Below are 24096 nucleotides of genomic sequence, written 5' to 3' on the forward strand. Positions count from 1 at the left end.
AAGGGTTCGCTCTTTCGATTTCCTCTGGAGATGCTGCCGGACTGAAGATCGATTTCTAGATGTAAGACTTTTCTTACTGACTGTTATTTTACCTTTGCAGGTCTGTTAGTATAAGATGAGGGTGTTAGCAAGGGATGTTAGGAGAGAATGAATTTGGAACTATCCGTTCTTTGCTAAACTTCTTACTGAACTTTTAAATAAATTAGGCATGAGCGGGAAATCCGTTACGCCCGCGGATTTTGCGGATTTTTGGGAAATCCGCAATCCGCGAATTTTGCGGATTTCCCGCAAAATCCGCAAAAAAAAATCCGCGGACGTAACTTGTTCAAAAGTTGAACCCCCACTCATGTAACTATTTTACAATGGCGCCAGCAAGCTGCCAGCGACGTTGTAAAATAGTTACAAAGTTAGCTTGCACAGGAACCACTAGATAAAACGAAGCAGGTGCTGCTTTATTTTATCTAAGTGCTTCCTGTGCAAGCTAACTTTGTAACTATTTTACAACGGCGCTGGCAGCTTGCTGGCGCCATTGTAAAATAGTTACATCATACATGCCAACATTTCAGAAGAGCAAAGTGGGAGATTTAAAAAAAAAAATCGGGAGAAATGGGCCTTGAATCGGGTTACTGGCATGTACGGGCTTTGGAAGTGTGTTGTGTGTAGGATCGGACAATGAAACGCCAATGCGCGCAATGGCAGGCAGAGAGAGGGTGATGCAAGTGCTGTGCACCCCCCACCCGTGGGCTTTCCAGGGCGCACACACAGCCGGCATGTCTGTTACATGAGTAGGCTGGGCACATTGTGTTTGCACGGGTTTCTGCAAGTTCGCGAGGGTTTTGTACAATTTCGCAATTTGCGAAATTGTACAAAACCCTCGCGAACTTGCAGAGACCCGTGCAAACACAAAAAAAAAATCCGCAAAATCCGCGAAAATTCGCGGATTTTGCAGATTTCCGCAATCCGCAAATTCGCAAATCCGCAAATTTGCGGATTGCCAATCCGCAAAATCCGCCCATGCCTAAAGTAAATGTCTATTTTTGAGATTTAAAATAAATGATCATTTCGAAAATAAAGTTAAAGATTCTTAGTGAATAAAGAATTAAATAAATGCCTAAATGTCGGACATACTAAAAATTTGCTTTGAATAAAAATTAGATAAATGGAGAAGTAAAAGCTGGTCATTGGTTTTTCCTACGCCTAGTTTTCGTTCTAGCAGATCCATTGCCATTATGGTGGTGTGTCTGAATAAAATGGTGTTTAAAAATGAAACCATGGTAAATTGCTTTACATTGCAGGTGTAAATAAAATAGTTAAATAGGTTTAGACACTCCGCCAATGTTATAGTAGGACTCCTGGTTCGTTGGCCAAATCTGTGAAGCCGAATTAGATAAACAGAGTAAGTGTGCAGTGTAATGGGCCCCACTGTTGAATGTATGTGTGTTTCTGAGAAATCGGGGAAATGGCCATGGTGATTTAGAATATATTTTTGGAGGCCCGCTGCAGCAGATGAGCAGTTATTTCTTAAAACTGCAAAAGTTTGAATTGCTGCTCATCTGGAAACAAATGGAACCATTACCTTGATTCCATCTGATTGTTTCAGTTGGGTACATATTCAGTGCCCGTAGCTAAGGCTAATGCTTGATAAAGATTGTGTTCACTAATGCACGGATATGTGCAGTGTCATCCTCGTGTTCTCACCCCTTGTCCTTGTTGGGAAAATCTGTACTGTTTATGCCCAAGTCATTTTATTCCAGAATCATCTCTGCATGTAGTCTATCTCAGATGGACTATTGTAATCTAAATTTTAGCTGCACCAAAACGACATTGTCAGCTCTGCAGACTACTCAAAAATTCACATTTTGAAATGTAATAGGTGCATCTCTTTTTAAATGCCAGGCGAACGCCTACTGGCTCCTTTTAAAGCAGAGAATGCACTCCAAGACACCCAATGCACAATGTATTTTACAACACTGATTACTTTTGATTCAATGCAGGCTTTCAGGGGTCTCCAACCTTTTCAACAATAAGAGCTTTCTCTGCTCAAGGAAAATCATCCAGAGCTACTAATACATGTTATTGCTGTACCTTGTTGACCACATCTGTTAAGAATACACTAGTAACCACCCTAACATTTCATGCGGGATTAACAGCCGAAATGTCAGGAAAAGCGTTATCAATATGCAATGCCTCCACATGACCAATGAAATAACACCCGACGCACCACACGCCCGGCCGCAAAAAGGACATAAACACAGTAATATGTCTCTCCAACCCAACATTATTTACAATTTAACTATCAGTTTTGGAAATTCAACCATTTTGTCTTTATCAGCATATTAGTTTCTTAAAATAATGTTTTTCATTCAAATACCTCTTCCATTTTGGGTGAACAAATTCAATTTTCCAAAATGAAACTACATTTTTGCCTTCAAAATACCGGTTTAAATTTTTAGGAAATATGCGGTCTCAAAAACACTCAACTTGTCATTTTCATCAAGTATGCATATGTGCAAATGCTTCACGTGGACAGAGGCTGCTTCAAATGCCCAAGATAAATCTAACTATGCTCATAAAAATGACATTAATAAAGACTGGGCACTAGAATGGCCATGATGCTCACAAAAACAGATCTCATAGCCATTATTATGACATTGGTGGCCAAAATACAGTCATTCATACTCACAAAATGGCAGCGCTTTCTGTATGCACACCTACACCAAGAAGGCCCAAAATACATTACAGCTAACTATTATTATTCCAGGGCCACTACTATTCCAGGAATGGACACAATTGTACCAGAGTTTAACCCAGTATGATGGGAAACAATATACATTTTTTTGGTGGCCCTTGCCTTTAGTCATAGTATCTTCCAGGGAGGAACATTGTTTATCAAGGATAAACATAATGCCAAACACATATGCCGGCAGGTAGACACATATATGTGCACACACGCATACGCACACACAGATGCATGCAAGTGAAGCTGTGAAGTGGATCTCAGCTTAGTATCCTGTTCTTCTCACCTCCTGACTGTTCATGCTCCCAACTCATAAGCTATTATTTATGTATTTATTTATTTACTTCTTATATAACGCAAACATGATCCCGACTCTGGCGCCAACCAGCTCACACTGCAGTGACTCCACTCTGGCTACAACTATGGCTACTACTGACATCCTTCTTTCCTGGCCCATTATTCACACAGATATTGTAATTTATGGAGTGTCTTCCAAATACCCAGATACTGCTAGCTGTCTGCTTGCTATTCATTTCACTGTAGTGTGCCACATCCCTCAGGGTAAATTGTATTTATTTATTTATTTATAAAGTGTTATATAGCGCAAACAAGATCCCGAAGGATATCAGAGCGCTTTACAATAGATGGGAGGAAGAACATAAATGCAATATCAACATCCTGTAGAGAGAGAGAGAGAGAAAAAAAGACTGGAATGGTTGCACAATGTGGGATAATTGCGCCCAGGAGGGTAATACAATAAGCAGGTGTACGTGGGCAACAAGGGGATTCACAGTGTGCATTAAAGAAGTGCCGTTACAAATGGAGGTGCAAACAAAACAGGTGATGGACAGAATGTGGATCAATGTCACACATTCACCCCAGTCCAAAGATCTGGGCCCAAATCCATCGTTTTTTTGCACTCCACACCACCCTGGGTTAGACAATGGCGATATGCAAATCAGCTCTGACCCTGTGCCCCATGGGAACAGTCCAGTCCGAACTACAAAAGCCATGTCCTTCCCAGATCGGAATCAAGCATCCGAGGACCGGACCGGCCATTGTCTAACCCAGGGTGGTGTGGAGTGCAAAAAAACGATGGATTTGGGCCCAGATCTTTGGACTCGGGTGAATGTGTGACATTGATCCACATTCTGTTCATCACTTGTTTTGTTCGCAATTGCCGCCATAAGTGCGCTGGGGATGCTCAGACGTGGGTCCCAGGCACTCCACACCACTGGAGTCAAGCTAGCCGGGCTGATGAGAGGTGTTACCTCGAAACCGGTCCGGTCCTCGGATGCTTGATTCCGTTCTGGGAAGGACATGGCTTTTGTAGTTCGGACTGGACTGTTCCAATGGGGCAACAGGGTCAGAGCTGATTTGCATATCGCCATTGTCTAACCCAGGGTGGTGTGGAGTGCAAAAAAACGATGGATTTGGGCCCAGATCTTTGGACTGGGGTGAATGTGTGACATTGATCCACATTCTGTCCATCACTTGTTTGGTTACAAATGGAGGTACCATGATCGTGGGAACAATGTCAACGAGCAAGTGAGCCTATCCCTCTTAGGGTAAGTATTTGTTCATTAGGAATCGTTTAGTGTTGTACTTTGTACATGAAGACATTGGTAGCCAGGGTTGTAAGTTCTTAAAGTCTTCTTTATTAATCCATGTCTTGTAGTATCAAACAAGGATCACTAGTATCAAACAAGGATCAGCCATGTAATAGCTCTTAACCCAGCTCCAATATCTCCTATGACAGCCCCACCAGGAGCAGCCTCCCTGCTGCTCAGCCCATCTCCAACTGTCACCCACTCATCCACACAGGCACCCAGGCATTCCATTCATCACAGTCACACCAACATTCCGTCACATCTCTCACTCAGGTTGAGCAGCTAGGAGGACCTAGGCTGATTTACATAAGAATGTAAATCTTAGAATACAACATTATCCTTTTCCTTTAAAATGAAAACAAAACTTACAATTTTAAAGAAGAAACTATACACAAAAGGCGATAATGTTCATAACTAAGGGATGAAAATGAATTCAAAACATCACCAAAGAGAGAACAAAGCAAACAAGAAAAGATGGACAGAATACGACATATTAAAAACATGCATAAAATTCCCCATCCTCCCACATGAAAATTGTTAAGATTAATTAGATATAAACCATGAAACAATGTTGAATTGGGAAGATAAAACAGCAAAATTACATTTCAAACTAGCAATATACAGTCACGCCAACATTCCGTCACCATCTCTCACTCTGGCTGAGCATCTAGGAGGACCTAGGCTGATTTACATAAGAATGTAAACCTTAGAATACAATATTTAGCTTCCAATTTGAAAGCCTTTGTTGAAGAGATTCTGCGTACTTCCGGTGGAAGAGAGTTCCATATCTTTGGGGAAGCGACAGAGAAAGCTCAAGGACAAGTTATTTTTTTGTTCAGGATGAGTGGTTTCAAGAGGAAGGTAGTGGTGCTTCTTGAGGCTCTTAAACCACGGGATAGTTCAAGTTTTTGCACAAGGTACCTGGGAGTATTGAAGTGAAGGGCTTTGTGCACCAGAACGGCAATCTTTAACTTAATTTGTGCTTCATAGGGCATCCATTTGAGAGATTTTAGGACTGGGATATATATTCGTATCGTTTGGTGCCTGTGACCAGTCTAGCCGCCGCAATCAGTGATGACCTTAGTGGAGCCAGGGTGTATTTGGAAAGGCCACAGATGGTAGCACTGCTGTAGTCTAGCCTCGGCAAGACAAGCGCTTGGACCACCTGCTTGAAATCATTTAGTGGAAGGAAAGGTTTGATATTTCTGAGTGACCTCAACAAGTGGTTTGCTCCCTTACATACATTGCTGATATGATTTTTCATATTCAGGTGCTTGTCCATGGTGACTCCGAGAGATTTGGCTGAGTCTATGATGAGAGAAGTGCAACTGAAAGCAGTAAGGTGACTCAGCCAAAGGTCTAGCTTGGGGATGTGGTTCAGAGGGGAGATGAGCAGGAATTCCGTTTTGGAAGTGTTAAGCAGGAGATAGTCCTCCGTTAACCCATTTTGAGTAGACGTTAGGGTAGTGTTGAGAGAGATGATGTTTTCCAGGGATGAGATCTACAAATAGAGTTGCGCATCATCTGCATACATGTGGAAGAGAATGTTCATGTAGTTTAATGAGTTAGCGAGAAGTTCCAGGAAAAGGTTGAAGAGGATAGGAGATAGTGCGGACCCTTGGGGGACCCCCATGAGTACAGGAGAGGGCTGGGAGAGAGATAGTGGTTTGCCTTGACTCTTTGTGATCTGTGATGTAGGAAAGACGTGAACCATTGTAGCACCTGATCAGCAAAACACATTCTGTTTTGCGGGATGGATAGGAGGTTGTCATGATTAACTGTGTCAAATGCGGTGGAAAGGTCAAGGAGAATCAGGAGGCAGGATTAGTTTTTGTCAAGCATTTCTAAAATGTCATCCATAATGTGAATGAGAGTCGATTCGGTGCTGTGACCCGTCCTAAAGCCAGATTGATGCTGGTCTAGAAGTTGATAATTCTCTATGTGAGTACAAAGTTGAGATTGTACATATTTATCTAGAAGTTTCGCTAGGGTGGGTATGTTGGAAATGGGGCGGATATTATTGAGATCAGATTTGTCAGCGTTAGTTTTTTTTAGAATAGGTGATACCTGAGCTGCTTTTAGGCAATTGGGGATCGTGCCTTGTGAAAGAGAAGCGTTTACAATCCTTCTCCAGGTGGGGATGAGAGCATTCATGATTTCTTTGAAGATGGCTGGGGGCAACCGGTCACTGAAGTGGTTGGAAGGGTTAATATTCTGAAGAATCTTGTGGATGTCATTTTCATTAAATGGGTTTAAGGTGCCCCATGACGCATTGTTCTTGGTGGTCAATTTGTCCATTTCAAAGGGGTCAAGGGGGGAGGCGGAACTCGAGGAAGGCAATAGAGCTTTCTTAGAGGCGAGGTCAGCAGAGATGAGTCTTGATTTCTCAGAGAAGAAAGCGGCAAGTTTGTCGCATGAGGGTGGGATGCCACCAGGTTCAGAGTGGTTTGGACCAACGACTGATTGCTGTTCGACCAATTTGAACAGTTTCTAAGGGCGGTTGGCCGCTTGATCCAGTTGGTGTCTGAAGTAGTCAGCCTTGGCACTCTTGATTTGTTTGTTGTAGAGGCTCTTGACATCTCTGAGGAGTTTTAGTTGGTCCAAGGAGGTATTGGAACGCCAGGAACGTTCAACTGCCCTAAGGTTGTGTGATTCTGTGTTTAAGTTGTCAATATAGTAAGAACACTCGGGAACCACATTACGATCCCCATCCAGCTGCAAAGCCTTTTTCAACCAATCCAATGAATTAAATTCATACCTCTTCACTTATTCAACCATTTTATTCATTGTTTATCAAACTTTTTAATCATTTTCTTTCTTTAATTCATTATACTCATTTCCTCATGTTCATCAAATTCAGTCTTGTTCATAAAAACACAGGAGTGAACGGTGTTTCTACATGTCACACTTTATTAAAAAGTCAACCAGTGCATTTCGCTAAAAAACCTTCTTCATGGGTATCTATAATACAAAAAGATTCACCATCATTAGTTCATTTGTGATGTACATATTGCAAAACCCGTACTAAATACACTTGTGTTCTGAAAAACTATTTAACCCAAAAGGCGCTGCAGTTCACAATTCCTACTATGTCACCAATTATGCTACCAGCACTTTGAACATGAGCCTGTTTTTCAGTGCTCTTGCTAACCGGCCACCTCGTATTACTAGAATGTAAGCATTCTTGCTAACAAGTTCGTGACCCCTCTAATCTGACGTTGATTTTCAATATTCAGCAGTTTAAACATGAGCCTGTATTTCAGTGCTCTTGCTAACCAACCACCTCGTATTCCTGAAATTCAAACGTTCTTGCTAACAAGTTTGTTATTCTGGCATTCATTTGCAATACACATTTTCACTGCAAGACTGCTTACCGTGACATGCTGATCTGTCTCTAAGCGAGAACATGTTTAAAAGTTAATGTATATATCTTCTCGCGTTTCACACTGTTGCCATCCATTTTATAATAAAGACCTGCGAAATGCTCCTGCTCCTCTTGTGCATAGAAACAGCTTAACTACATCAAACGTCCCCTTGCCTTTATTCCACCAACTTGCCCCAGGTGAATTTGTCACATGCCTACCAGCACGCGCTGAACTCGACACCGGAATTCTGAGATTGCTCATTGGCTCTTTCTAATGCAGCTAATTTATAAAACTCCATTACCCAGAATGCCCCAAACAATAAATGAAGGTGCACTCAAACTAATGTTCCCAATCCTGGTGAACTGAAATGCTGATATTCAATACATGCAATGAATCACCACTTAAACTGACAGTGGGTGCTGTACATATAATATTTCACAAGTGCATGATGATTGCCACAAAAAAGTCCGTAGCTGAATGAAATGCTATTTAATGTTCAAAATAAATGTTTTCCAAAGTCTTTCATGACAGAGAAACATCACTCCTGCGTCTGCAATGCCTTGAACAGTATGTTCATGTTAATATTCCAACATATGAATCAATATTTCATAATTTCGCTTCTCCTGGGTGCAATCTCTCCGGTTTAATAAAGCGTGACATGTAGAAACACCGTTCACTCCTGTGTTTTAATGAACAAGACTGAATTTGATGAACATGAGGAAATGAGTATAATGAATTGAAGAAAGCAAATGAGTAAAAAGTTTGATAAACAATGGATAAAATGGTTGAATAAGTGAAGCGGTATGAATTTAATTCATTGGACCGTTGAAAAAGGCTGTGCAGCTTGATGGGGATCGTAATGTGGTGCCCGAGTGTTCTTACTATATTGCAGTGCAATTGGACAGAGAGCGGAGCCAGCGAGCACGCCGATCTGGTTGATAATTATGAATACATCACAGGAAGAATACAATGTGAAACAGAGGTGTGCATCTCACCAACTTGCAATTGTAAGTTGTCATTATACCACGGTTTGGAAATTTTTGTTTAGGCATTTTTGTGTTGGAGTGGAGCAATGCCATCCATGATGTTGGTGATTGTCGAATTGTAGGCGTCGGTGAGTGATTGCACCTCGACCAAGTTAGCTTGGGGGGAGAGGGCAGATTTACATTGGGCAGCTACATCGTCAGAGTTTATTGATCTGAGGTCTCTTTTCCATATCTTTGATTTCAATGGTTGAGCCTTCCTCATCAACACCTCACTGTTAATGTAAAATAGGATGCTATGGTGGTCGGACCAACCACATGGGGTAATGGAATCTAGAGTGATGGTCTGCCCTTTAGAGATGAGGATCTAGAGTTTCTCCTTTAATATGAGTTGGTTGGTCGCAGTGCTGAGTCGGATCTTGATCATAGAATGATTTAAGGCAAGATACAGCGGAGTCGTTGGGGTTACACCAGTGAAGATTGTTTCTAAAATGATCTGCCAACAGCAGTGTCCATAGTGAATTATTGCTTTACCATTCCAAGATGGCGACCATCTAGGTTTGGTACAATAAAGATACACTATGTACAATGCCATTCCAAAATTGCTTTTCAGTGCGGTGTTTACTGAAAGTATATTTTGGAATTGTCACTGAAGTAGGCAATTATCTAATGAAGTCCTTATTAAGACAGAATTAAGACAGAATTAAAATAATCACATGACACAACATTTACAAGTGCCTCTTGGAATAAGACAACCACAGAGTCTATTAGTTTACTTTATCAGAGGTACACAGTTGTTTACACTTTGAAAAAGTCTGAGATTAAACAAGTGTCAGCTACATTGCTTCTAAAAAAAGTCTTCAACAACTACTGTATTAACTTCCGGTTGTATTTCATGATATTGCTGGTTCTGTATTCATAAAGACATCATTATATATGTCTCCACGTCAGTAATGGACATTTGTAAAACTGGAAATATGATCTTTTGAAGACTGGAATAAATTGTGCCTTGGCTTATTCCATTTTTGAACTGTTAATCACATACCTATATCACTAATTTGGATTCTTATTTTTTTGGTGTGCTCCAGCCCATTTTCTACTTTTATTGAATGTGGTAACCCAGCACACTCTAGTTGCATTCTCTTTGTAGCAAGGGTTTTGTCTGAGGAAGCACCATGATAAACATATTGTTTCACTATTTTATTTCATGCATCCTTTACCACAGCCTGGATACTAGAGGGCATGTGTGGGTAACTATACCCACTGCTGCCATTTTTATTCTTGCATATGCATGTTGAGCTTTTGTTTGTGTTTAAATTGTGGCTCGTTAAATGGGTGCTTGAGTAGATGCATAAGTGCAACAAAGACTTGCAGATTGAATGTATTGTGACTTATTCTGTGTCTAAGTTCACTAATGATTGAAGAGGTAAATATGTAAGCCAGAGCTATTGCATTAACAATTCTTGTTTGATATATGCAATAATCATGGGTTATTTCTTTCTCTGGCAGAATTCAACTCAAGAACCTCTAAAGATAAGAAGCCCATGAACGGTAAATGTTATGTTGATGCAAAGGTCATTTACAAACTATTCCCACAACCAGTGACATAATTTATGGTAACAACTGTAAACTGTTTGATTTTTATTAAGGTCAATGGGCAGACGGTATAGATGTCAGTAAACGTACGATTTTGCCATTATCCAACCTCAGAAGTGACATATGAAATAAATGATGCCATAAGCATCCGAAGCTTTACAATCATTGTGCAATCCTTTAAATGTTCATGCACAGAGTAATCCTGTCGCTTTTCACCCTATCACCTCGAGAATGCTTTACACTTCAAAAGTAATATTTGTTCTTTGCGGACCTCATTCAGATTTAAAAAATATATTTTGCAAGGGCCCATTAAATGCAGATTGTTTTGCGCAATTTCGTTGGTTATAGGACCGGCGATTAGAGCAAGGTGATAAAAGGTTATTCTATCAAGTCAGCATGAACAATCATTGGCAAGTCCAGCAGGTCTTGCCCTTATGTTTTTCTTGAATACAAAGACAGTAGCGGCTCCTGGAGGGAGTGCTGTGGAGTAGTGGCCGGGGCTGGCGGGGAAGGGGCAGGCTTGGAGGTAGTAAACTCTGGCATACAGTCGAATGGAGGTAAGTACATAAATAAATAAATAAAACAATTAACATAGCGCACACTGTAATGCCAAATGGCGATTCAGCACGCACAATGTAATTAGTTTTATATATTTATTTATGTACTTACCTCCATTTGGCTGTATGCCAGAGTTTACTACCCACCACCCTGACCCTCCCGCGCCCACCGTCCGCAGCACTCCCTCCAGGAGCAGCTACTGCACAAAGACACAACATGCAGGGGTCGGAGGCAACTGTGCTACAAATGGCCTCTTTGTAGAAGCTTTGCCTGCTGATGCCACAATCCGTCTAATATCCTTTCATGGCAGGCACCCACATGACTTTTACCGCCACGACTGGCTGCAGGGAGATGTTTTGATTTGGCCTGTGCCTTTGGCGGGTCCCCTGGATGCCTGTGGTGGCTGTGCAGGCTTGACTAGAACTGGGGGCCTCTGGTGGCTTCCTTGTGTGCCACTCTCATCAAGCTGTACCTGATGTGGCTCCCCCTCGAGTGTTATACAGGGAGTGCCGACCCGGCTGGTCCTGCTGCTGGCTGTAGTTCGTGCGCAGCCGCCCTGGGACATAATGACCTTGTACGGCTGCTGCCGGCTCATGGCCTTGTATGGCAGCTGTGTCGCACGGCTGCTGCTGCATCCTGCTGGACTGACTGGGGTGTGTGCTCATGGAGTCCATTATTACCCCACCCTCCCTCCTGAATAGACAGCGCGAGAGACCCCAGGCCAGCGCAGCTGTCCCTGGTGGGTGAGTGTGGCTGTGAAGCTGAGGGCGGCTGGTCTTTGAACCCTACGTATGAACAGTGTTTTGCTTCGTGGCCCTCCCTAAACGCATAATAAAGTGCAGGGGCCCCTGGCAGCAAACTCTTCACACAACTTGCCTATAATCTACTGCCGGGGTATAATTCTTTGAGGAAAGTGCCCCTTTTTGCATAGTTGCCCCCCACTTTTTGCCTGATGTTAATGCACTTTGAATAAGTGTGCCCTGGGTTCCTTCCAATCGGGTACCCAGGGCGTATGTTCTTACCCCAAATATGTACTGTAGCACACCCAATTGTCAGCTCTCTATTGTGCCACCCTTAGAGGCCCTGTACCATAACACGCACGGTCATTGCAGGTTGGTGTTTTGGTGAAGAACAAAGTGAAGAGTCGACATGGAACACAGGAATGTATGCCATGACTACAATCCACTGCCTGTGGCACTGGTGAGTGTACAGGTGCATGAGCCCTCTATGCCTACAGTGCCTATGTCCATTCTTAGAAATTGTAAGTGCAGTTAAGCCATGAAGAGTATATGGTCTGGAAGTTTGTCATTAAAAACTCCACAGCACCATAATGGCTTTACTGAAATCTGGGAAGTTGTTATCAAACTTCTCAGCACATTAAACCCACACTGATACCAGTGTGAGATTTATGCAAACTGCACTCAGAGGGCATCTTAGAGATGCCCCCTGAAAATGTACCTAACTCTAGTGTCCTGGCTGACTGGCTGTTCACTAGCTGCCACCCAAGACATGCTTCTGGACCCCTGGGTCGAGAGCCTCCTGCTCTCGAGGACCTGAAACGAAGCACATCCTGGTCAGAGGTGCCAATCCTGCTCCCCCTGGAAGGGCAGGGTCCATGAAGGGGACGCTTCAAAGACTTGCCACCTTTGTGAGCTGACCCAGCCATTTGCTGCTCCCAGCAACTGGCCCCCACCAGTTCTGACCCCCACTTTGGGTGGGAGAATCAGTGGGAAAACCAAGATAGGAGGAGAGGTGTGCCTATCTTAGCCAACTCCACCCGTAAGGTGGGGGAGGCGAGGCAAATCACAAATATCAGTCCCTGCCACTTTGAAGAGGGTGGGACCCAGCCAACCAGAGTGAGCCTTATGCCCTCTCCCACTGGAGCGTGGCATAAATGGGGGTGTATCCCCCCCAAGGAAGGGACCCATTGGTCCCAACCTGTGCCTACCTGAAACACCCTTAAATTTAGTATTTAGGGGCAACCCTGAACCTTGCCTCCTCAGAATAGAAGAAGGACCAAAGAGCAGTGCTGAAGGAAGAAGAGGAGGACACCAACTGACGTGGCCCCCTTCCTACCGCCCTGTCCCGACCTCAACCTGATCTAGCGGAATCCCAGTGTGTCCTGCAGCCCCCTAGAACTTGGAAGTCCTGCCCTGACTTCCCTAACAAGACTTTGTCTCCTTTGAGCACTGGATTTGCTCACCAACAGTCTCTGGCCACGGTCAAATCCACGAGTCTGCACCACTCTGCACCTGACGCCCAAGGCCTGAATTTGTGTGGCCCAAAACCACAAGGAGTCCTCCCCTGTGACCCTGACCTACCTTAACACTCCCGATGACACCTGTAGCTGCTATCTGGAGAATCCCCCTGACTGCAACCGGAGCCTGTAAGGAAAACCCAACGCCAAAAGACACTCCTGTACCAGATGCCCCACGGCGTTGGGTTCCCCAACTGACAGTGTCCTGGCATCCCACAACATCCCAACTTACCTCTGTTAATCGATGGTCGCCTCCAGAAGATCTTCATGCCCGAGCCTGCAGTGTTTGTTCTGACTGGAGCTTCCCCATTGAAACCACTTGGCTTCCTACGTCGATCCAGCACCCTGCACTCAGCTGCCCCAGTGCTACTGCGGGTGCACTTTGTGTGCTATATGTGATCCCCTTTTGCCCTGAGCTAAAAGCTGGGAGCTTTACTCCCACATCCAAATGGCGGGCCCGTGAGCAGCCACCAACCATAGACCCTCTGTCCCCCATTGGACAACATTGGGCCTCAGCACTCTGCACCTGGTGCTGAGGGTGCTTTTTGAGTGCACCTTGACCCAGGGGTAACCCTGGTTCTAAACCAAGAAATCCAACTCCCAAGACCGAATACTTACCTTAAAACTGATCAACTGATTTTCTCTCATAGAACCGCATTGACTGTTTTTCTGTGGAAAAGTTTTGTGGGGAGTTGGAAATTGTATGAGAACCTAAGAAACTGTGTTTTAAGAAAAACTGGCTTACTTACCTTTTATGTAGGAAATGTCTCAGTGTGATATCTAGGCATATCACAATGAGTAGAAAAAGTAACCTGGAAACTAATCTCAAAAGTAACTGCAAAGTAATTTCAACTGTTTCTGAACATTTGGCCTACATTTAATAAAGAAAAACCAAAGGTGACGATGGACGGAGCGTTGACAATACAAACACTCACCCCCAGTCAACTGATCTGGGTTTAATTCATCACAGTTCTTAAGCTCACTCCGCCACCCCAGTTCAGACATGGCCATATGCAAATCAGTCTGACCCTGTGCCTCATGAGAACAGTCCAGCCCAAACTGCCAAGCCATGTCTTCCCAGGACAGGAATCAAGCTTCCAGGGACCGGTTTCTGGCATTACAGCCATCTTCAGCCGGGCTTGCTTGACTCCAGTGGCATAGTGAGCAAGGGACTCACGTCTGAGCATACCCTGCCAACTTAGGGCCAGATGTAGGTAAATCACATTTACCGATTTTGAAATACCGAATATTACTGAATTTTACCGATTCAGTATTTCAAAATCGGTAAATGGGATGTAGGTACCAACATCTGGATTTTTTACCAATACCTTAAAACTCGGTATTTACCGATTCGGTAAATACCGAATCGGTATTTGCTATTGAATCCTATGGGCCTTGAAGCCCATAGGATTCAATGCAAATATCGATTGGGTATTTACAGAATCGGTAAATACCAAATTTGTCAAGGGTGCAGGGAGTGTCACTTTGACACCCTCTAGCACCCCCAAAACGGGCATGTGTGCAATGTGGCACACAGACATGCCCTAAGGCACGTCTGTCTGTCACATGGCACATGTGTACATGCACAGATATGCATGTACACAGGAATCGATATTTTACCATGGATTTGTATTCCATGGTAAAATACCGATTCTGAAAGCCATGTGCCAATGGAAAATTGGCTACCCACATATCAATCTAGCATTTTCTGTAATTTTACCGAATCGGTAAATATTACCGATTCGGTAAATTTACCGATTCAGTAATCATACCGATTCGGTAAAATTACCGAATATGTGCACCTATAGCCCTTTACCGATCGGAAACGGACGAAAATCGGTATTTTCGTCCGATTCCGATCGGTAAAGGGCTACCTACATCTGGCCCTTAGAGTGAACAAAGAAAAAAAAAAGAAAAACCAAAGGTGATGATGGACGGACCTTGACAATACAAACACTCACCCCCAGTCAACTGATCTGGGTTTTATCCATGACCGTTCTTTAGCCCATTCCGCCACCCCAGTTCAGACATGGCCATATGCAAATCAGTCTGACTCTGTGCCTCATGGGAACAGTCCAGTCTGAACTACCAAGCCATGTCTTCCCTGGACCAGAATCAAGCTTCCCAGGACCGGTTTCTGGCATTACAGATGTCTTCAGCCGGGCTTGCTTGACTCCAGTGGCAAAGTGAGCAAGGGACTCACGTCTGAGCATACCCTGCCAACTTAGGGCAAACAAAGAAAAACCAAAGGTGATGATGGACGGAGCATTAGAAATACAAACACTCACCCCCAGTCAACTGATCTAGGTTTAATCCATCACCGTTCTTTAGCTCACTCGCCACCCCAGTTCAGACATGGCCATAAGCAAATCAGTCTGACCCTGTTCCTCATGGCAACAGTCCACCCCGAACTGCCATGCCATGTCTTCCCTGGACCGGAATCAAGCTTCCCAGGACCGGTTTCTGGCATTACAGCCTTCTTCAGCCGGGCTTGCTTGACTCCAGTGGCAAAGTGAGCGAGGGACTCCCGTCTGAGCACGATGGATTTAGGCCCAGATCTCTGTACTGGGGTGAATGTATGACATTGTTCTGGGATGTATGACATTACAACGCATGCTTTTACATCGCATGCTTTTACATCGCAACTTTTACAACGCATGCCTTTACAACGCATAGTGTTGAGGGGTGCTGGATAGTGAATAGTTTAATTTACTATTCCAACTCCAGTCCCCGTGGATAGTAGGGAAGGTGTTGGATAGTAAATTAAATCTATTCCCTATACTAGAGCGCCCCCCAGCGCAATGCGATGTAATGGTTTGTGTTGTAAAAGTTGCGATGTAAAAGCACTGCGTGGTAAAAGTGGCATTGTAAAGGATGTTTCCCTTGTTCTGCATTCTGTCCATCAACTGTTATTTTTGCATTTGTCGCCCCGAGTGGGATGGGTATGCTCAGACGTGAGTTCCATGCTCTCCACACCCCTGGAGTCAAACTATCCTGGCTGAAGACGGCTGATAGCCAGAAACCGGTCCTAGGATGCTTGATTCCGGTCCAGGAAAGACATGGCTTGGCAGTTCGGGCTGGACTGTCCCCATGAGGCACAGGGTCAAGGCTGATTTGCATATGGCCATGTCTGAACTGGGGTGGTGTGGAGTGCAAAAAAAACGATGGATTTAGGCCCAGATCTCTGTACTGGGGTGAATGTATGACATTGTTCTGCATTCTGTCCATCAACTGTTATTTTTTTATTTGTCACCCCGAGTGGGATGGGTATGCTCAGACGTGAGTTCCATGCTCTCCACACCACTGGAGTCAAGCTATCCTGGCTGAAGACAGCTGATAGCCAGAAACCGGTCCTAGGATGCTTGATTCCGGTCCAGGAAAGACATGGCTTGGCAGTTCGGGCTGGACTGTTCCCATGAGGCACAGGGTCAAGGCTGATTTGCATATGGCCATGTCTGAACTGGTGTGGTGTGGAGTACAAACAAACTATGGATTTAGGCCCAGATCTCTGTACTGCGGTGAATGTATGACATTGTTCTGCATTCTGTCCATCAACTGTTATTTTTGCATTTGTCACCCCGAGTGGGATGGGTATGCTCAGACGTAAGTTCCATGCTCTCCACACCACTGGAGTCAAGCTATCCTGGCTGAAAACGGCTGATAGCCAGATAACCGGTCCTAGGATGCTTGATTCCGGTCCAGGAAAGACATGGCTTGGCAGTTCGGGCTGGACTGTTCCCATAAGACACAGGGTCAAGGCTGATTTGCATATGGCCATGTCAGAACTGGGGTGGTGTGGGGTGCAAAAAAACGATGGATTTAGGCCCAGAGCTCTGTACTGGGGTGAATGTATGACATTGTTCTGCATTCTGTCCATCAACTGTTATTTCTACATTCAACAAAGACAACTAAATTCCATTACATTCAACTGTGTTATTCTTGAAAAGTACTATTTTACTTGCGTGCACCAAGTCCTGCTTGGTTCTAATAATAGAATATTACTAAGAAATATTTTTATACAAAACAATTGGTCAGAGTTCAGTGTTTGAGTGTGAGAAATAATTTCTTGCGTGTGTGTGTGCAATAAATGCTTAACACTACCTTCTGATAAAGCCTTACTACTTGCCCACACTACCACAAATAGAGAGTAACATATTATCTAATTTTCCTCTGTAAGACTTTGAGGATCCACTGGACTCTGTGCACACTATACCTTATGTTGGTATAGTATATACAGAGCCAGCTTCCAACAATACTGCACTGAGGGGACCAACTCAACCCCTAGATCAGGGTGCATTTGGTCTGAACTTGCAGTTGCTTCCTGCGGCCCCTCAACATGGAGAAACTGGACTTTCCTTAACAGCTGTACTGGGCTAAAGTGTGGGAGGCCCCATATCAGCATGCCCCAGCAAAATTAGCTACACAATTCCCTGCTGAGGACTGGTTGTAGAGACACGCTGGCGCTGGACGGGTGCGTCCATGGCGTCATGGAGATCTGAGCTAATGCTTCACGTTGTGGAGCTATCTGTTTTGTTGTCCCAGAGACATGGAGAGAGGTTAATTCTCAACCCTCCCAATTGCTGTTCCTAGATTAGTCTACCCGTTTTGGACGCAACTGGGTCAGAATTATCTCCGGTTTGCCGCTTCCACAGACCCTCTACTCAAACCTAAAGCCCTGAAGAGTCACAACTCATCACGTTGTGACGAAACACGTGTCGGCTGGTTTGTTTCTCTTTCTGTACTGATCGAGATTAACTTATAAATCAATTTGATTGAAACTGGAGATATCATCTGTCATTATTTCTCCAAGAACTTTGTTTAAGAAAATTTGGTTTTGACACTAAAACCTACTATACCGGAGGGAGGAGCTACGCCGCGAACCAAGATGGCCGCATAGGCTCCCGGCTCCGCCGACCTCCACCGGCGGCTCGTCTATCCTGTCGTTTATCCTTCACCCACGCCCTGTGCCTGGATGTATGAAGGTTGCCTGATGCCAACGGTGCTTTCCCGGTTTTCCCACCTTATTCAGCGACGAAGTTATGTCGTGTCCCATTCTTGGCCTACTCCCGGGCTGGCGCCGGGACCTCGATTTTTGAAACACCCGGAGGGACCTGATCAACATCGGCTGTGGGACCGCGATTGTGGCCGGTCTTCCAGGTTTGAATAATTCTTTCCGCTTGTGACTCTTGTCCTCGCTGATGGATGGTGCCGGAGAAGAGACACTGTGACGTGCTGCGATCCTCCTGCACCGTGGCTGTGGGTTGTGTGCCTGACCCTCGTTTCCTGGCCCGGGGGCTGACGGGCTGCACCCACGGCCGGTGTTTGTGCTGCTTGTGCCAGCTCGGGGCGCCCTTGTTGTTGCGGTCGCCAAATGTGTGCCCGGAGCCCGGCGATGTGAGCTGGAGATTGTGTCCTCCTCCGTCCTTTGGACCCCGGGATGGGGGGGATGGATGGCGCACATTCCTTGAGATCTGTAATGGCGGCGACTGGGGCGCTCCGATCACAATTCACCGGCGCATGTGTCTCCCTGGTGGCGAAACTGGATGAAGTTTGCTTGCGACCGGCCACGAACGCTGCAGGGCCTGCACAGAAATCTGCGGTCCAGTTGCACGATTTGACCCACCATCTTCGGGAGCCCGAGCGGCAGCCCGACTTTGCTCCTTTGAGAGTCGGCCTCACTTTTCCTTCATCGGCTGCGGTACATGGTCTTCCCTCTAAGCCTCCTATTAGATGGTGCGTCGGCACTGGATGTCATGTTCTTCATTGCCGAGTCTCAGGGTCCCGTCGAAGGGGATCGCCATTTTCATTTGTTCTGGCCCGTTTGCATAACGGATGCCGCCATTTTGTGACCGGACTTTGCTTCACCTTCACTGCCTTGGTCTGTCATGGACGCTTTGCCTGCCTCTGGTCGGACATGGATTGGTCGGGATGTGCTCCGGAACGGATTCGCTCTGGTCAGGGTTGACTTTGACTTTGAGGTTTACTTGCTCCTCGCTGCTGCTTTGGACCATCTGAGACGCTCCCTTTGTTTGCAACTGTTATGACTTTGGCGATGAATCTCCTCCTGAGGCTTGCAGGGTTGATTTCTATTTCCCTGGGGTTGCTCTGTTTACTTTTGCCGGGACTGCACCGAATACCTCACCGGGCCGGGGGTAGGATGGGGGTGTTTTTCCTGGTGACTGTCCTCCCCGTGATAATGCTGACCGTTTTGCTTTGCTTGATGATGATTGTGTTATGGGGGGGTCACCACCGGCGGGGGGTACTAGGTGTCCGGGGGCCTGTTTGTTGTTCTCCTCCTCCACTTCTTCTTATATTTTCCCTTCTGTGGGGCAGTTCCGGGGCGACAGGCACGCTGTTAGTGGGTTAGGCCGCAGTCATTACAGGGGTGCAGGGTGGCGGGTGCGGGGGGGGTTTGTTATTTTAGTTTGTTTTGTTCTATGGTCCCTATTGCTCTTTTCCGGCTTTGGGAGGGCTCTTTCCTCTTTCGTAGGGTTGGCTGTCTCTTGGTCTTGCACCTTTTCTTTTTTCTTTTTCGCTTCTCGAAAAACCTTTGTTTTTCTGTTCTTGGGGGGGTAGGCTCTCTGGGGTGATTTTTAGCAATGTGGATTACTGTATTGTGGTTTATTGTCCAGTATTATCGCCGTGGCTGCCCAGATTGCATAGTTGCTTTAGTCATAGCCTATCTCCGACTGTAATTGGGGTACGTCCCAATCGTCTCCTTTGTGACTCTATCCTGTAAGGTGTGATGTCCTTGTTGTTGCAGCCCCTACTCTTTTTCTAAAATTTAAAAAATGAAAACCTCATATCCTGTTTGCGGGCCCCACAACCACATCTGATCTACCTTGATATATCCTGTTTACTGATTGGCTCCAGTTTCTCCTGTTTTTATTGACTGACTTTGCGGCCGGCCATGATGGTTGTGGGCCTGCGCATGTATTTCCTTCTTTTTTGAATAAAGGTTTTTAAAAAAAAACTACTATACGCATACGTGTCCACAGGACTTTTGTTCACCCTCTCCAACCATGACTCTCTACTTCTGGAGCTTTCACTGCCATACAGGACCCCCCATGTTTTTGCCTGGCAGCTCCCCCCAGGGGCACTGCGCAACTCTGTATTCCTCTATGAGATCCGTGCTGCTATCATTGACCACTTCAGTAATAATGAGGGCTTGTGTCATTTCCATCAACGCTCTGGCAGGCCTTTAAAGTAGTGTTCTTGGTTACATGCATTGCGAAACAGTCAGGCATTCTCCAGGCAGGCCCAGGCAGCTGACTATGCAGAACTAGACATGCCTGTTGTCCTGGAAGCTGAAGTATTACACCTCAAAAAGCGCCACCACCATGGCAAAGATCCAAGCTATAATTTCAGAATGAGAAGTGTGGCTCAGGGGTTAGAGGCGGCAGACCTGGAAGCTGAGATCGGTCCTGGACCAGGGTTCAATTCCCCGCCTCGGCGGGTCTTGGGCTAAAAATTCCACGGACTCGATAATTCTCGCTCCGGTGCCTTCTCGACTCACGGGTTCACACTCTGCAACTCTGGGCAATAGCTTGCTTAATCTCCACAACGGCCCCTCGCGGCGGGATGCCTGACTTTCACCTTGTGGTTACCCGCTGGGGCTATCACACAGGGGAATATCAGGACGGGCTCCCTAAGCAAGCGCCGGGACACCCACTGCGGGTAGCTGTGCGCTATATAAGCTCAACTACAGAAGACAATACAGCGTAAGAAACTAAGTATCGTAGCCGTGAGGCTCCTGCACATCGTTACGGGGATGGAAAGCGCCCCGCAGGACGCATGCCAGAATGCTGCGCAGGCAGTGGGCTTCTGCCTATATAGTAGAACTGCAGGTTGAGCTGCAGGAATGGCAGTCCACCCAACCGAGCATACGCACACAATGTCACCCTTTTACTCCAAATTATATGAACCCACTCCAGTGCCAGATGTGGAACAGCAAGTGGCCTACCAAGACTCAATCCAGCTGCAGTGGCTGGACTGAGTTCACTGGCTACTTAAACTCCCCGTTCATGGTAGAGTAGATTTCACAGGTCATATACTGCCTTTCGGGTGACAAGTCACCTGGACTGGATGGTCTAACCGCCTCGTTTTACAAAGAATATTGGCACTGCTAGCCCCCACTTACTAGCAATGTGTTAAGATTTTTTGATGTCTGAGACATTGACTCTGCCACTGCCAGAAGCAGTTATAGTGTCACTTTTAAAGCCGGGCAAGCCAGCAGATCTCCATGATTCATACCGGTTGCTCTCTATGATAAATGTAGATGACAAAATACTTGTGAAACTGCTTGTGAACAGCTTACTCCCACTGCTTCCTATTATTGTATGGCGAGACCAATCCGCCTTGTGCCGGGCTGATCCACCTCACTTAATCTCCGCACAGTGTTCGCCCTCATGCATACTATTAACCCACAGCTTGCAGTAGCCACCCTACTGGATGCCACAAAGGCATTTGATTCCCTGTAATGGACATATCTCTTCCAGCTTCGTGCGCATCTTGGGCTTAGCCCCAACTTCATCTGCTGGATTTGCCTACTATACACCTCCCCTATCGCCTGCATCCGGCTCAATGGTATGCTAACTGAGCCCTTCCTGATCACTCGAGGTACTCATCTGGGCTGCCAATTGTCACCTATCTTATTTGCCGTGGGGATGGAGCCACTTGGGGCCCAGCTGTGGCAGCATCAGGCTCACCGAGGCCTCTGTTTTATAGCCAGAGTACTGGTGGTCTCCATGTAGCCAGACGATGTGACACTATACATCCGTGAGTCCAGGGAGTACCTGGTGCCCATCATCCAAGAGGGGATTTGCTTTGGGGGATATTCCAGGATCCAAGTCAACTGGGCCAAATCCACACTACACACTTACAGACTGTACACAGCAGTGTGCCTCTAAATATCCACTGTCATAGCCGTGTCAAAATTGGTGGTCCTAGTAAAATGTCTATATTTCTTCCTGAATGTTCTTATTCTACTCACAACAGTTCCTACAGTGGCTGCGCTCCAATCTTGTATCTTTAATCTGGGCTGTCAAGCAACTGCGTATCTCCTGGGAGACACTTACCCTACCTCTTCAATAGGGGGGCCTGGGTGTGCCGAAATGACACTTTACGCACAGAGGGCCATATGTATCATGCCCAAATGCGTTTGCAAATGCCGAAATTCGCTGAATTTCTGCGTTTGCGAACGCATTTTCGCAAAATGGTATGTATCACACAAATCTGCATGCAAAATAAGGAATCGCAAAATTTGCGATTCCTTATTTTGCGATTGCATTTAGTGAATCGCAAATTTTGCGATTCCTTAAATGCAATGTAAGAAGCCAAACAAATTTGCTAAATGTCCTTAAGGAATCCTTGAAAAATGCAAATATTTGCCTTTTTTTAAAGTGCCATGTGCCCTTAGAGCATGTATGTGCGCCACATGTGCACCGATGCATATTTCAGGGGTGCAACAGGGTGTCCTTTGGAAACCCTGCACCCTTGAAATTATTCTCAATTTGCGATTAGCAAATTGCTAATCGCAAATTGAGAATTAATTCCCATTCATTCCTATGGGCCTCCTGGCCCATAGAAATGAATGGGAAAGTATTCCTTAATTGCGATTCGCAATTTGCTCATCGCAATTAAGGAATTTTAAGAAATCGCAAAAAAATAGCGATTTGTACATACATACCTATTTGCGGTTCTCAAATAGCGATTTCTTAAAAATTGCTATTTGAAAATCGCAAAACTGGATGATGATACATATGGCCCAAATGCCCAAATGCGTTCGCAAACGCTGAAATTCGCAGAATTTTGGCGTTTGCGAACGCATTTTCGAAAAATGGTATGAATCCCCCAAATCTGCATTCAAAATAAGGAATCGCAAAATTTGCGATTCCTTATTTTGCGATTGCATTTAAGGAATTGCAAATTTGCAATTCCTTAAATGCAACTTCTAGTTGGTGGTAAGTTGCGAATTCCTTGAAAAATGCACGTTTTTGCATTTTTCAAAGTGCCATGTGACGCACATACATGGCCTTAGGGCATGTACGTGTGCCACATGTGCACCCATGCATATTTCAGGGGTGCAACAGGGTGTCCTTTGGACACCCCTGCACCCTTGAAATTATTCTCAATTTGCGATTAGCAAATTGCGAATCGCAAATTGAGAATAACTTCTCATTCAGTCCTATGGGCCTCCTGGTTCATAGAAATGAATGGAAAAATATTCCTTAATTGCGATTCGCAATTTGCGAATCGCAATTAAGGAATTTTAAGAAATCGCAAAATAAAAGCGATTTTGTACATACGTACCTATTTGCGATTCTCAAATAGCGATTTCTTAAAAATCGCTATTTGAGAATCGCAAAACTGGATGATGATACATATGGCCGTTAGTACCCAAGCACAATACATACATTTCTGGCTATACCCCACGCAATGTAAATCACACCCACCTATTGAGGCAGATCATGTGGCACCAGGTTCCCTTGCCACAGCTGTATTTATGCCATACAGACCATGGCAGAATGTGATTGATGGTAAATGCATGCGGTGGGCATGGGACGGCTTGCGACGATGTGTCAGACTACCCTGCGTATACTTGCCATCTGTTCCCATTGCGCGTAACGCCCTATCTCCACCCATGCTAGACGAAGGCACCAGGGTGAGGGAATTAAGATGTGGCATCACCACCTTCTCTGAAGTGGGCCCAGACGGTCACTTTCTACACCCATCTACACCTGACGGTCGGTCACAGCCCACAGCGCTCAAGGTCTTACTGTGCCATCAAATCCTTGCTGCCTGTCACGTGATCCATGACACCTTTCCTACTCCTTCCCCCACACTGAAAGCCTTGGAACATAACCTTACGAATCCTTCCCCATGCAAACTGGTCATGCGCCTCCACTCTATCATGCAGGATACAGCACCCATCTTAATCCCGACAGGCCGAACCACATGGGAGGCAGACATAGCTCCCTGATCACCTATA

The 24096-nt window shown here is 45.3% G+C and overlaps 1 protein-coding gene across 1 annotated transcript in view; it reads left to right on the plus strand.

Moving 5' to 3' along the window:
• The window catches only part of CYB5R4 (cytochrome b5 reductase 4), a 1096982-nt gene that overhangs the window by 286729 nt on the left and 786157 nt on the right, over positions 1-24096 (plus strand). The window contains exon 5 of the mRNA XM_086926570.1: positions 10205-10246. Coding sequence (XP_086782696.1) covers positions 10205-10246 — 42 coding nt within the window. The remainder of the gene's footprint in view (positions 1-10204; positions 10247-24096) is intronic.

This window comes from Lissotriton vulgaris, chromosome 6, assembly GCF_964263255.1.
Source record: "Lissotriton vulgaris chromosome 6, aLisVul1.2, whole genome shotgun sequence".
Classification (NCBI taxonomy): domain Eukaryota; kingdom Metazoa; phylum Chordata; class Amphibia; order Caudata; family Salamandridae; genus Lissotriton; species Lissotriton vulgaris.